Below are 15,897 nucleotides of genomic sequence, written 5' to 3'. Positions count from 1 at the left end.
GACGATGGACTCTGAAAAACAAACAGGGTTCTAGAGGGGAGGGGGGTGGGAGGATGGGTTAGCCTGGTGGTGGGTATTGAGGAGGGCACATTCTGCATGGAGCACTGGGTGTTATGCACAAACAATGAATCATGGAACACTTCATCTAAAACTAATGATGTAATGTATGGGGATTAACATAAGAATAAAAAAAAAAAGACACGTTTCTTTTCTTCCTTCTTTGAAAATGCTTCCCTTACTTATATTAGCTTATATTTGAATATGAATGCTCTGAAGCCATATTAGGTTTCGTGTTCATGCAACGATATAATGCCCATTTGATTGCCGAGTGACATAGGTCAAGAGAGGAGTCCATAGTTGAGGCAATTCCCCTACCAAATGATTATGGTTTTCTATTTTTAAGTCTTTTTGAGCTGGCTTAATCTAATCTCAAATCAAAAGAATTATTTCAGCTAATCACATGTTCTTTTCTTTCCATCTACATTGTAGCTCCAGCCTGGGAACTGCAGCCTGTTGTCTGTCTTCTCTCTCGTTCGTCCTCATATTGACATTAGTTTCCATGGGATCCTTTCACACATCAATACGGTTTTCGTATTGAGAAGCAAGGTAATCAAGATGTTATTTCTTTCAATGTGATTGAGTAAGGGATGTTACAAATTAGAAGTGATCCTGAGGGAAAGTTAGCTACTCTACCATTCTATGATATGGAGAAGGTAGAGACAGATCCCAACCAAAACCTCAGAGGGAGTCCTATTTCAAAGGCAATGGTACTGATTTTTGGTTTGCCTGAGGGCCAGTGGAACCATTATCAACTGATCAGAATTAACAAAAATAAGTTTTGAGACTGTCTCATCGGGACAGGTCAGTTTCACATAATAAAACAAACATCTTTTACTCCCTAAAGCTACCATGTGCTATTTTAGAAATCAAAACTGACAAAGAAAATGTTTTTAAACTTCAACCAAAGCCCTGATTTAATTCTTCCTTAAATTGTCTATTATTCTTCATGCCATTTTTGTGGGAAAATAAAAGTGAAAACATATTCATTCAGTTGATTATTTAGGTAGCACCCAGATCTCATAGTTTCCATTCTTCAGATTGGTATAGCAAAAGTGTCGTAGAGTACGCATCTTGACCTTCCTGCAGCCCTCGCAAAGGCCTTACCCACATGTACTTTATGTACTTGGAACTACTCCCAGCTGTTCTGTGAATCCACGCATGGGGACTGGAGACGCTTGGTTTATTCTTTGCTAGAACTTAGTATTATGTGCTGTAGCCATACTAGAAAATCAGAAATACGATTCATGGAAGCTTTAAACAAATATGCCAACAGAAGTACAGCTATTGTCTTTCTGGGTTTCAAGGAGCTAGTCAATTCGTTTTCCTGCAGTGTTTGCCAGGTAGCCAACTTTGCTTACTACCTAGTACCATTTTGGTGAAATGCCCTTCCTCATCTACTTGGTGCATTTATTCTCCCTTATGGTTTGGTGGGAAATGAAGCATGCGTGTCCTGCTTTTTTGCTGAGTTGTTAGGTAGGGAGAAAGGTACTAGTTAATGGTTATGTCTTGCCTTTTCAAGGAAGGATTGTTGGATGTAGAGAAATTAGAATGTGAAGATGAACTGACTGGGACTGAGATCAGCTGCTTACGTCTCAAGGGTCAAATGATCTACTTACCTGAAGCAGATAGCATACTTTTTCTGTGTTCACCAAGGTAATCATTTTTTAGATTAATTATAATGGCTATAAGTACCCATCTTTAGCTAACAGAGAAATTCAATAACATTTTATTTAATCATGTCTCCATGTTCTAAGTATAATTAGATTTTACAACCTTGTTTATATACCTCTCTATAACAGATAATTTCATTTCACATTTGTAATAAGCTCAGAAGAAATCATGTATTCTTTTTTATTTGTCCTGTCTTAATCAGTCTGCTGAGTGTTTATGCCATTAGATCATGGAAAAATCTAATCTGCAGGTAGCTAATTCTATAGCTTTATACCTTCCAAAAAGGTGTCATATAGAAAAGCAATTCTGTAGAGCATCCACTATGAGGGCATGAATACATGGATATGTTTGGCACTGAGAAATTACTTTTTAAAATTATTTCTGGATTTGAACTATTTTATATCAAAAATATACAGCAACTTTAATCAGGATTCACTATTTAAAATATAGTATTACATTGAAATTTATGTAAATTATGTTATTTATAATAAACATCAGAGGGAAGTAAAACTGTAGGATGCTGTTTTTCCAGTTTGACAAACCATTTTACTAAAAGATGCATGGGAACTCACAATAAGAAAAATATATCTACATTTACCTAGAAAAATAGAAAAAGGTAACTGGAACTTGTTAGGTGATATTTTGTGTATTTATAACTTTGTATAACTGAAAGCTATACACATTATTTAGTAACACATTCAATCAAGCATGTTTTGGTGAGCTTTTGGCTAAAAATTTAAAGTTCACCATGATCACTTTTCATTTAAAGATACTGCCTTAAAATCTCTGAAAAATATAAGGAACTTTGTACAACTTCCTTTAATACACTATTAAAGACTACATAAGACTAATGACTCTTTTTCCTGAGAATATGTATCATAAAAATAAAAGAGACAAAATTAGAGAACATAAATTCTTTATATTTTTTAATTAGTCACCTACATTGATCTACTGTATCTTCATCTGCTGTAAGTGTTTGTTTCTTCTGCCTCTTTTCCAGTTGAGCTTTAGTAGAACGACAGCTTTTCAGTAGGGACAATTTCTGTTCATGGAGATAAAGTTCTCTTTGGAAACAGAAGCAGACAATTTGGAGTCTTTTTGTTAATTGCCATATGCAGAAATTCACATAGTGACATATTCACAGTTTGTTATATTGTACCTGTCCATGTGTATAGAAAGATTTGTACTTACATTAAATGAGATCACCTAAAAGCAGTTTTACTTGTAAAGTAAATAATTTCAAGACGATTAGTTTAACTTTAGGAAAAAAATGTTAATAGTCCATTAAAATAATTTTTAAAAGAGTGAGACATAATTTGATTGTTTCCTAACTCAATATGAGCATTTTCAGCCATTTTCATTTTAAGATTATAATCTTTTTTTCTCTGCTCTTGGGTAGGTCTTTTATATCATTTAGCAGATGATCTGACCTCTTTTCAGATGGGTCTTTTCTGAAAGTGAGCTTTAACATACATATGCATTTTAACAAAATCTAAAGAGACCATGTGTTTCATTAGTTAACTCTTTGACCATTTTATTTTTCTATATTGACATGCTAATTTTTGTTTTGATTTTGGACATTTCTGTTGAGAACGTAAAACAAGAGACATTTTATCAATCCAAAATTCTTCAGTAAAGTCAAAACTTGTTATGTCATTTTAAAGAAATTCTTATTGGGAATGCCCAGAAGTAATTACTTTGTATTTAAAAAATTTAAACCAATAACATAACCTTAAGATATTTTAACCAAAGAATAAAGTTTTAAAAAGCAGTCACTTACCAGATCATCACTGAATCAATAAGTATTAGTATGCTATTCTAAAAATAACTTAGGTAAAAATAACTTAGGTTACAGAGATGCATAAAATCTAGCAAGATTAAATAATGTTTCAAAAATGAGAAAAATTTTCCAAGAAAAGAAGAGTAGTAGAAGAAATTAGAACCAGAAGGAAGAGTAGCACATAAAATACATGTCAAAAAGTCATAAATATATAAAATACATCAGGTCATAAATCTGATTATAAACTTTTAATCATTGCATCTAAAAAGGAAAAGTAACCAGTTACAAGAGTCAAAGAATCCTTAAGGCCAAAATGAACTGGTTTCTCAAAAGAAGCACTATCATCCCTGTTACAGAGGGTAAAAAGAAATTTTTCTTCATCTCTTTATAACGAGAGGAAAATGTGATAGCAGTGAATAACAGCCTTGTGATAAATACCTGATCAGGAGGCATGGGACGGGTTTCTACCTTATCTTTCAATTTAGGCTGATGGCATCTAAAAGTGTGATTTGGCAAAATATATGTTTTTGATAGATTTTTAAATATGTAAGAGAATGAAATCATAGTCTTCATGTGACTCCAAATTTTCTTGTCTTTAACCTGATCTATTGAATGGGTAGGAGGAATTGAATAGAAGGAGATGACAGAGTTATACTCCTTGACAGTCATTAGGCTCAGGATTATCATGCAGACAAGTTGGCACTGATTTTGCCTCATTTCCCTGTATAACAGTGTGATGAATCTGGACGATCTGACAAGGAGAGGTCTGTATCTGAGTGACATCCCTCTGCACGATGCCACACGTGATCTCGTTCTTTTGGGAGAACAATTCAGAGAGGAATACAAACTGACCCAAGAACTGGAAATCCTCACAGACAGGCTGCAGCTCACGTTAAGAGCCTTGGAAGATGAAAAGAAAAAGACAGACACGTAAGAATGTAACCTCGTGGTGAAGGAAGGGCATCATATAATGTGACTCAGCTACAGTTAAGTCTGATCACCACACCAAAGGGGCATGGAGCCCACTGTAGCTCTGGAGTAGTAAATAAAACCTTCCATGTCACTTAAAAGAAATTATGCGTACAGAAATAAATCAGTCTTAATGGTAGTGGAAATATGTCTTCTATTTTTATAAACCATGTTGAAAGAACAGATGCCAAAATAGCTCTCTCGGAAAATCAGTATAATAATTCAAATGCGTATTTAATGTTGAATTCTCTATTCATTCCTTCCTTCATGGGAGAGCTGTGTCCTGAGCATCCTCTGTGTGCCAGGGGCTGCCTGGGTTCTGAGGGTTACATTGAACACTGTACTTAGAACTGGCCATTGTCTTTTAAAAGATTTCTCGGAGTCTAGGTTATTTTAGGGCTTGGCAGATATGAATTTGACAGATTGTGATGTCATTTGTAATCACAACAATTACATCTGTAATGACATATGTTAACAAAAATAAAATCTGGGGCACCTGGATGGCTCAGTCAGTTCAGGGTCGGACTCTTGGTTTCAGCTCAGTCGTGATCTCAGGGTTGTGAGATCGAGCCCCACTTTGGGCTCCGTGCTCAACGGAGAGTCTGCTTGAAAGCCTCTCTCTCTTTCCTTTTGCCCCCTTCACCCCCATGTGTTTTCTCTCTCTCTCAAATAAATAAATAAATCTTTAAAAAAAAGTAACAAAATCTAAAACTACTATTTTCTATGAATGGTGGATTAAATTGTGAAAAATTGGACAAGTAGCATTAAAGATAATACTTCCTTAAGTTTCAATAACTCCAAAAAAGGTACATGATATAATTGAAACTTAAGGAATAAAATTATGTCTTTTGTGCATGCTTCTGAACAAAATAAAGTTAATAGTTAGAATTTTAATAAATTAAAATGCTATGTTAGTATCTTTGTATGAACTTTTAGAGTCAAAATGGATATATGCAAACCCACAAATTTGGTGGGATGATCTGATCATTTCATACCAATAGTTTTCCCTGTCATGGGAGAAAAGAAAACCTAAAAAAAAAAAAAAAAAGATAATACTTAATTTTCAAGTAATTCATTTGAATATGCAGTGTGCATACTACTTGGCTTTGTTTGCATACCCTAGTTAAAGGCACTAAATCACTGGATGTTCATAAGTGATTTTACCCAGGGTCTTGTGTGTTCATTCTTAACGCTTTATAATTGGCAACTGTCTTGTTGGAAAATTGAACTGATCTGTCTTACTTCCCATAAGAACTATTTCATTCTTCTTGAACACCCAGGTATTGGTAACAGCATCACTTTCTATACTTTTCTTTCCATTGATACATGTGTAGCTGCCCTTGGATGAATGCTGTGTCAACACATAAACACATCAATGAACTATGTATTAATAACAAGGATTAATAACTGGGGCACCTGGATGGTTCAGTCAGTTCAGGGTTGGACTCTTGGTTTCGGCTCAGTCGTGATCTCAGGGTTGTGAGATCGAGCCCCACTTTGGGCTCCGTGCTCAATGGAGAGTCTGCTTGAAAGCCTCTCTCTCTTTCCTTTTGCTTTATCCTTAGCTTCTTAATTCACTTGTCTGGACTAAGATATGCTTAGTTTCTTGGAGACCTCTTCACTTTCCTTGTGGCCCTAAGTGGACTACTTAATCTATCCAGGTATTTTGCAAATTTCAGAAAGTATATAGGGCAGGCAGCTCAAATTCCTCCCCCTGTTTGAAAAGCAGTTCAAACTGTAGGTTTGATTAGTGAGTGGTACAACTTCATCCCTGAAAATAACATATTTTATGAAGCCTGTAAGATTAAACTTAGCACGGAATGCCCTCTGGCTACAGGGAAGAAAAAAGCAGAGTATCATTTGTTCTGCTGGGTCCTCATGCCGAGAGACATCGGTTGCCCTCGCTTCTGCTTCTCTCCTGTCAACCCTTGGCTCTCATCCCCTTCCTATTGTGCTTACCACACTTGTCCCTCAGTGTAATCCCTGAAGCCATCAGAGTAATCTCCGTATTACCTATAGAAATACAATATTTTCTTGTCTAGTCCAATCTTCATCTGTTTTATCAGTTTCTTCCATGGAGGAGTGAGGCATGCATGAAACTGAAGAGAAATCTCCTTTTTTTTTTTTTTTAAGATTTTTATTTATTTATTTGACAGAGAGAGAGAGAGTGAGTGAGAGAGAGAGCACGAGCAGGGGTGAGGAGCAGAGGGAGAGGGAAAAGCAAGCTCCCCGCTGAGCAGGGAGCCCGATGAGGGACTGGATCTGAGGACCCCGGGATCATGACCTGAGCTGAAGGCAGACGCTTAACCGACTGAGCCACCCAGGCGCCCAGAAATCTACTTCTTTTAATATTATTTACACAAATTCAGGTAGATTTCTTAATCCTAAGAGATAAACGTAGTCCTGGTATTATGCTGCGCAGACAGCATTTTAAGTGCTCGTGATGACAGCTTTCATACTGTGAACCATAATGGCAGGTCGGAATTCAGTCCCACAGATGAAAACTTTGCCGTCCTATGGCCAGTCTTCCGCTTTGCCCATTTATTTGTTAGGCTTATTTTCATTTGGCGTGAACTGGTTTGTGTGTGGAGATGTTGTATGTGATTAAAACAAATAAATTTCAGTATCTTTGATACCTCGCTTACATATACGGCCAGTAATGGGTGTCCTATTACCACTCGAGGATTTTACAGGACACATGACATCAAAGCTTTAGGAGGTGGACAGTAGAAGCACTAAAGCTCTTCCCAGCATCTCTTACTGTGGCTTTTTCCCCACCCCGCTGAACTGAACAGGTTGTTGTATTCTGTCCTCCCTCCGTCTGTCGCCAATGAGCTGAGACACAAGCGTCCGGTGCCTGCCAAAAGATACGACAATGTGACCATCCTCTTTAGTGGCATTGTGGGCTTCAATGCTTTCTGTAGCAAGCATGCATCTGGGGAAGGGGCCATGAAGATTGTAAACCTCCTCAATGACCTCTACACCAGATTTGACACACTGACTGACTCCCGGAAAAATCCATTTGTTTATAAGGCAAGTCCAGATCGTATCCTAATGCGGGGCTCCTCCGAGTCTGAATTCTGGGACCCTAACACTCAGGGGCACTGCAGGCATCTTCTCTGAGGCTAGCCCTGTAGCCATGCTGCAGCCAGCCTCCGTGTATTCCCGGTTTACCATTTTCTCAAATAATTCCCTCTTGTTACAAAACTTTCTCTTCCTGGTAACCGAAAGGAATAGCACTGATGATCCCCTGGTGAAAATGAAATGTTCAGCAGCTCATTTGCACTTACATTAATGAATCTGCGCAGGTCGTTTATCACACGTAATATAAACGTAACATTCGTTGTAGCGCTCTGCAGGAGACATTTTTACTGAAATAGATAAATGCTTTGCCTAGGAAAGAAGTCGGAGAGCAGGAGAAGGGTACTGGGGACTCTGATCTGCTTTTAGATAACACTGACTTGAAGATAAACATTTATAAGGCATTTCTGCCCTTTGTTTCAATTAAAAACAGCGATAATATTGGAAAACTGAAGTCAGGGGATTATATTGCTTCATAAAAGCAAGAATGTTAACTAAACCATCTCCAGGCATCTGGAGTAATAGGAGTGCCACAAAAACTGTCTATTTTAGAGTGGTTTTCTGAGGTACACTGGAACACTTTGTGAGCACATCAAAATATAAATGGTTAATGAACGTGATAAATCACTGGGCTTTGGGCAGTGGCTCTTGTGCTGTAACTCATCATAATTTTAGGGAGTTATTGGTAATTAAATGTCCTATTGAATTGTAAGGTATCTGGGGCGAGAAACCAGGAATTATTAGGGAAAGAATAATGCTGTGTCTGTACCTGCCTGTAATCAAAGACCTCAAGTGCCAGTGTGCAAATTTGAAATAATTACAAGGTTTCATCTTATTGGAGTTGAATGCACTAGAATTTTAAAAGAATTCAGAGAAGGAAAGTTTAAAGCTATTGGTAGCCTTGGAAAAACATTGTTTATATATAAAGGTAGTAAATGAAACGGTAATGTGTATTCTAACCAATGAACATGTAAATTATATGTGCTGTGTTAGGTGGAGACAGTTGGTGATAAGTATATGACAGTGAGTGGTTTACCAGAGCCGTGCATCCACCATGCACGATCCATTTGCCACCTGGCCTTGGACATGATGGAAATTGCTGGTCAGGTTCAAGTGGATGGCGAATCTGTTCAGGTTAGTAAATAAAATAGATATTATAATAGTAGTAGTAGACCTTTGTGGACATCTGACTCACATTTTTTACCAGGCAATTATTAATTATGTATAAGGAAAGACTCCTTGAGAACAAAGACTGTATATAATCTTTTTCAAACCCATTGTATTCCATTTTTTCATAGAGATGGGAAATCTGTCCACCTATTTGAAATTACCTAGTCTATTTCATGTGCTGAAATCATGAGGATGAGATAAAACTTCCTGTCCTTTCTGGTTTATTTTTTAAAATCTCTTTTCCTGTGTCTCATACAAGTTACCAGATTCATATCTTTGAAATCTTCAGACTTTAGAGAAAGAATGTTTCTCTTGGAAGACAGATTTTGTGAGGGTTTTTTATTTTTATAAATATGCTTGGAGTTCTTCTATTTTATAAATATGCTGTAATACACTCAGAGTTCTAGAGAATTCTTATGATTTTTATATGATGACTCCACATTCTGTAATATGAAGTAATCAAAAATTAGTGTTTTGGTGATGGAACTTATTGAAACAAAGTTTTGATTTCTGCAGATCACAATAGGGATACACACTGGAGAGGTAGTTACTGGTGTCATAGGGCAGAGGATGCCTCGATATTGCCTTTTTGGAAATACCGTTAACCTCACAAGCAGAACAGAAACCACTGGAGAAAAAGGAAAAATAAATGTGTCTGAATATACATACAGGTAAGAAAACATGTCTTAGTATTTACTGATTTGCAAGAAAAATGTCTCTTTACGTGTGGCTTAACTCTCAGTGATTTTGTTATTTTTAAATAGTTGTCATGGGGCGCCTGGGTGGCTCAGTTGGTTAAGGGTCTGCCTTCTGCTCAGGTCATAATCTCAGGGTCCTGGGATCGAGCCTGGAGTGAGGCTCCCAACTCAGCGGGGAGCCTGCTTCTCTCTCTCCCTCTGCCTGCCACTCCTGCTGCTTGTTTTCTTTCTCTCTGTCAAATAGATAGATAAATAAATAAATAAATAAATAAATAAATAAATAAATAAATAAAATCTTTAAAAAAATAAGCAGTCATCACTTAATGCTCTTCGGATTGTTTATTTCTTATTTGAGAAGACTGGATCATTACCCCCACTTTTAATGATTTCACACCACTTTAGGAATTCCCTATATGATCATTGTTACTAAAACCTTGTGTTACTTTTAAATAAAACTTTAGTGTGTGTCATTATTGTCTCTATTTCTAATTTAGGTTCATGTCACTTTCTCCATGCAACCATACTGCATATGTCTCTCCCTATTCCCTGTCCCCTGTCCTTTAGATGTCTTATGACACCAGAAAACTCAGATCCACAGTTCCATTTGGAGCACCGAGGCCCTGTGTCCATGAAGGGCAAAAAAGAGCCAATGCAAGTTTGGTTTCTTTCCAGAAAAAATACAGGAACAGAGGTATGACTAAACAGCATGCAATTCCTTTTTTTAAAAGACAGAATATAAATATAGACAGCTAAAAATAAATAAATAAATAAAATATAGAGAGAGCTAAATTATAATCACTGAGAATATGTTTTATTTGAAAAGAACTCTTGTTTACAGAAATGAACTTTCAAATAAAGTAGCGGAAATACTGAAACATTAATGAGCCAGTTAGAACAATAAAAACTTCTTAGGGGATACTTTATGGTTGCCGGCTTTTGTCCTCTAATGAAATTAAAACCAAAAGCACCAGATGGGGAAGACCTGTTTTGTTTGTTTGTTTTGTTTTTGTTCTTCCGCCATAATCTGGCTCAAACACGGCTGAGGTGAGAGGGCTCTGAGAGACTCCCCGGCCTCTTTCCTTAGCTCCCTAAGCCATTCTGAGGTCACCACTGGGCAGTCAGGACCACAATTTATGGGAGTTTTCTTCATCATGAAGCTTCGGATCCTTCCGAGGGTCAAGCCATCTCTCTGTGGAATGTTTGGTGATCTTTAGACATCCTAGTCCCTTGGGCATTTTTCCTAGAAAGAAGAGCAATTTATAATCTTCCCGAACCTGAATGATTGTGTAAGGGAGCCTCAGCTTCATGCTAGTGCTATGGTCTTACTCTAGCTGGAAGCCATGTGCTAGAACAGTCCTCAGACACTGGCCCTCCGACCCGGAATCCCGACTCCCACCAGGCTTGCACACACCAAGGTCATGCCGCCTCTGTTCCCAAATGCAGTGCGCTGCATCAGGAGCGAGTTTGATACTTTGTTCCCCTGTTGATGTATTGGTTCTTCAGAGGGCTGTGAGACTCGCTGATTATTTCTTTTTTCCGTATGCATACATCCCCTAAAAATGCTGGTAGAGCCTAAGTCCTAAAGGGAATGGAATGCCAAATTTTAAAATATTTGTCTTTATCTTCTTTCTGCTCTTTTTACTTTAAATAGTTTACTTGTGGTGTTGGCATGCTTACGGATGTTCTTCTGATAAATTAAACTCTACCTCAAGTGTTGCTCATTTTAGGTGGGTGGCCCTGTTTCACCCAGAATTAGGGTAGGAGGACAGAAGAACAGATGTGAATGCAGATCACACTTCTGTCTGAAGGAAAAAAAAAGAAAGAAAATATTTTAGGGGATACTACTAGCTTTATTATCACTGAAAATGAATCCCTGTTTATTCCACTTTTTAAAGGAAACAACCCAGGATGATGACTGAATGTTAGACTGTGGGATGAAGAAGATGGCAGAATGGGCTTTTGTTGTCCACTGTCACACGCCAAGCCTGGGAGCCATTATTCCCTGTGGATACAGATTCGCTTTGTCTTTTGCAGTTATCCCAAGCCTTTCTCCTCGGTATAGCTTTCATGATTCATTACTCAACCTTAGCTCTGCTTTTGATTATTTTCAAGGTTTAGTATATTACCTGAAGTTTGGCTTTAGATGTGAATGATGTGAGCTTCCTGTGTCTTAAGATCTACCACAAGCATTGCCGAGCATGGTAATTTGCAAGTGGTAGGCACCCAATAAATATTTGTTGAATTTAATTAAGTGACACTGAACAGTATTTGGTCATGTGTATATATCATATCATGGCTTACCAAATCTGCTTAGTGTTCCGTGTATATGTCTATGTATATTTTCATGACTATAATAACATAGAACAAAGTTTATATCATGTTGGTGTACATCATTATAGAAATCATTTTATAAAGGAGTGAATTCTAAGTTTTAGGAAAAAAAAATGCCATTTATTTTCAGATTCCCAAAATAAGAATTAATATACCATGCTAAGAAAATAGTGACTATTTTGAATTGTGCTCATTTTCCTTCAAAAATAGAGGATGCACATTTCTGTTACCAAAGTATTTGGTTGCTCACTCAAATCATGTGGCATTATAATTCCTCTAAAATTCTATCATTTGTACTATATCCCTTGTATTAAATCTCATTATCCACATGCAGCTGTTATAAAAAGCTGTTCTGTTTCACACTGAGCTATTACATTAGCCTAGGATAAAAGTGAGGCACTCTAACCACATCCAAGAATAAAATTGGAGACACTGCTGGGATACTCCTGAAAGAGCCATTTCTGGCCTTTATTTCCAGAAATGAGCTTCTTTTTCTTAACTTGGAAGAATGTGATTATATCCAGGCCATGTTCAGAAAAGTTACTTTAAATTTGACATAGAAAGCATTCCTATTGGAATAATTGGCCTATTGTTCTTAAATATCTCTGATAATTTATTAATACCTACCTTTATAAAATATAGTGCAACTACTTTTGTGTAAAAATGTTTGTCTTTAAATTTAGCATTTCATATCAGCACATCTAAATATGTATAAATGTCCCATGTTCATGTGTAAGAGAATCTGCAATAAATTATTTTTTCCACTTGTCTCTAGATTGTTTGTATTTCAACAAAAATGATATTAATGTTATTATGGGCCATATTATTACTCTCATTTTTATAAGTATATTTTATAATTGTCCTGATTCTGCACTTTAAATTAATTTTGATTCACTGTTCTTACACAGTTGAATGGCTCCTCTTAGATAGCCTTATCCTCAAACGCTGTTTTTCTTTAGTACCAACAAAGTGGCAGAAACAAGATTAGACCTGGAGGGCAGATCCACAGATCTATAGGAAATGACAACAGCCCTTGAGGATCTCAGTCTTTTAGGAGTGAAAGACACATACACAAATAATTAAAATGCGTGACACTGATAGTGATAAAACATAGTTAACATACTGAATGAACACTTAGCGAATGAGAAAGGAGAGGATGAAGATAGGATGGGAACAGGAGAAGGTAGGGAGATTGGGGAGGGTTTTAGGAGGGTCTCATTTAAAGGTGAATTAATGCCAGCACTGAGTGTTATATGCAAACAATGAATCATGGAACACTGCATCAAAAAATAATGATGTAATGTATGGTGATTAACATAACATAATAAGATTAAAAGAAAAAAAAGAAGCAAGGCTCTAGGCCAAGTCCAGTGGCCTACGCTCAGTGTCTCCTGTTTCTCCCCTGCCTCATCCTCATGGGCAACACGGATCCTGTGCATTGAGTTTGCTTTGCATAAAGTTCTCTTCCTAATTTCTAAATTCCTTGAAGTCTCTCTGTTGCACTGACCCTGATGACTGCTTCGTATTTATTTTTTAAAAAAACTGTTTCTGGTCAATTACTTCACAAACATTTTTTGGTAAGAATTTTAAACATAAAGAAAAGGTCAAAGGACTTGTATAGGGTACAACCATTCACCTGCCACCTGGATTCTAGAGTTATTAAAAATTTACTAAATTTTCAACAATTCCCTTTTAATCCATTTTGTAGCTTTTTGTGGCCTGCCGGATTTTATTTTGTTGAGCTATAACCCAATAAAATTCACTTTTTAAAAGTGTACAATTCAGTAGTCTCTGTATATTCGCAAAGTTGTACAACCATCTAATTCCAGAATACTTTCATTAACCCAAAAGACATCCTGTAACAGTTAGCGGTTGATCCCAATTAATCGCTTCCCCCAGCCCCTGGTAATGCTAATCTACTTTCCGTCTCTAAGGATCGACCCATTCTGAGCATTTCATAAAAGCAGAATCATACATATGTGGCCTTTTGTATCTGGCTTCTTTCACTTAGTGTAATGTTTTCAAGATTTGTCTATGTTGTACCATAAATCAGTATTTCCTTACTTGTTATGGTTGAATAATACCCTATTGTATGGACTTTTTGTTTACCCATTCATAAACTGATGGGCATTTGAGTTGTTTCCGCTTTTGGTTAATATGAATAATACTCTTGTGACCATCTGTGTACAAGCTTTTGTGTGCGTGTGTTTTCAGTTCTCTTGTGTGTATACCTAAGAGTTTAATTTCTGGGTCATATGGAACTCTAGATTTAACTTTGTGAGGAACAGCTAAGCGGTTTTCCAAGGTGGCTGCACTAGTTTTCTTTCGCACCAGCAGCGTATGAAGCTTGCAATTTCTCTACATCTTCCACAGCACTTGCTATATCGTCCGTCCTATTGATCTAAGCCATTCTGGTGGGCATGAAGGGCCATCCATTGTGGTTTTGGTCGGTATTTCCCTAATTACTAATCATGTTGAACATCTTTTCATGTGCTGAGTAGTCATTTGTATATCTTATTTGGAGAAATTCCTATTCAAACTATTTGCCCTTTGGGTGGGTGGGCGGAGTTGCCAGGCCACCCATGGGGTCCCCATTGACCGCCTGACCGCCGCCCTCCGCCTTGAAGGCGTTGAGTAGAAGTGCTGATCCAGAGCTGGAGGGGGAATGTCCAGCTGCCCGCTGGGATGCCCAGGATCTGCACCCCCAACTCCCCCCATCCCCGGGCTCCCACCGCCACTGGGCTCTTCTCCGGCGCTGGCGCCCACCGTGGGCGTCCCACAACTCCGGAGGGACCCGGGCAGCTCCTCCCGCGCTCAGGACTGGTGACTGACGCACCAGGGGCCCACAGAGGCGCAGGAGCGATGGTGATGGTGTGGGAAGCAGAGCTGAAGTGTGCTGGGCTTTGATGAGGACTGGTGAGGTAGGAAAGCGTGGATGATTACTACACCACATGGGCGAGGAACTTGGCAGGGGTAAAAGTGAGAAGGCCCGCGAACCTCTCTGAACCACGGTATCATCATCTGTAATACAGGAATGCTCATTTTCTCCCTGTGGATTTTTTCAGAGGAAATGAATGGGTGAGAGGGTCCTGGCATTTTGTTTTCTTTCACCGTCTTGTGGACGTTTTTCCTCTTCTGCAAAATATACGCTTAATAACATTACCAATGAAAGATATTTGGCTATTGAAAAGTTGGGGGAAAAAAACCAAATTATTTGCCAAATTTATAAATTGAGCTGTTTGCTTTCTTAATTGTGAAGTTGCAGGAGTTTTTATATTCCGTACATTAGACTTATCAGATCATGATTTGCAAATATTTTCACCTAATATATGGGGTTTTTTCACTTTCTTGGTAGTACCCTTTGAAGCTCAAATTTTTAAATTTTGATGTCGTTAAATTTCTCTCTGTTTTTCTTTGGTTGCTTATGCTTTAGACATCTCCAAGAAACCATTGCCTGATCCAAGATCACAAAGATTTACCTCCTGAGTCAGTTTTTATATGTGGTGGCCCTAGGGGTCCATCTTCATTCTTCTGCTGGTGGAAGTCCACTTATCCCAGCATGATTTGTTGAAAAGACCATTCTCTCCTCACTAAATTGTCTTGGCACCCTTCTTGAAAATAAATTGACCATAAATGTAAGGGTTTATTTTTGGACTCTCAATTCTCTCCCATTGATTGAGGTCTATCCTTATGTCAGTGTCACACAGTCTTGTTTACTGTAGCTTTGTAGTGAGTTTTGAGATTGGGAAATGCGAATTTTCTAAGTTTGTTCTCTAGCAGCTAGTTAAGCATTGATGTTCCTTGATTTCTTCCTCATGTCCTTTAATAATCTCACTTGTCCAATCTGTGATGACTAATAATCATGACTAACAGTAGTTGCACCTTTACTTTGTGCAAGGTTTTATTCTTGCCACTTTATATGGCTTATTTCATCAACATCCTCACAACCTAAATAAGTGTGTTTTATTTTTTAACATGCCACTGTATTTTGTTTCCTAGCATTTCACTTTGGTTGTTACATCCATTTTTGTTTGTTTGTTTGTTACATCCATTTTTATACAGAAGAATAGTCTGTAGTTTTGTATGTTTTGATGGTGTCCTTGTCAGGTTTGGAGAACTGATCATATATTTCCTCAC

At 37.6% G+C, this 15,897-nt stretch overlaps 1 protein-coding gene across 2 annotated transcripts in view; it reads left to right on the top strand.

Moving 5' to 3' along the window:
* The window catches only part of GUCY1B1 (guanylate cyclase 1 soluble subunit beta 1), a 46,311-nt gene extending 33,777 nt beyond the window's left edge, over positions 1–12,534 (top strand). For both annotated transcript variants that reach the window (XM_006727271.3, XM_031026500.2), the window contains 8 exons: positions 490–606; positions 1,580–1,713; positions 4,244–4,441; positions 7,276–7,513; positions 8,555–8,695; positions 9,248–9,402; positions 9,994–10,120; positions 11,325–12,534. In XM_006727271.3, the coding sequence (XP_006727334.1) occupies positions 490–606; positions 1,580–1,713; positions 4,244–4,441; positions 7,276–7,513; positions 8,555–8,695; positions 9,248–9,402; positions 9,994–10,120; positions 11,325–11,348 (1,134 nt within the window). In that variant the 3' untranslated portion in view covers positions 11,349–12,534. The remainder of the gene's footprint in view (positions 1–489; positions 607–1,579; positions 1,714–4,243; positions 4,442–7,275; positions 7,514–8,554; positions 8,696–9,247; positions 9,403–9,993; positions 10,121–11,324) is intronic.
* The last annotated feature ends 3,363 nt before the right edge of the window (positions 12,535–15,897 follow it).

Source organism: Leptonychotes weddellii, chromosome 2 (genome assembly GCF_054177405.1).
Source record: "Leptonychotes weddellii isolate Sample4059 chromosome 2, ASM5417740v2, whole genome shotgun sequence".
Classification (NCBI taxonomy): Eukaryota; Metazoa; Chordata; class Mammalia; order Carnivora; family Phocidae; genus Leptonychotes; species Leptonychotes weddellii.
The sequence above is the reverse complement of the archived record's forward strand: the minus strand, read 5'-3'. Positions and strand labels throughout refer to the sequence as shown.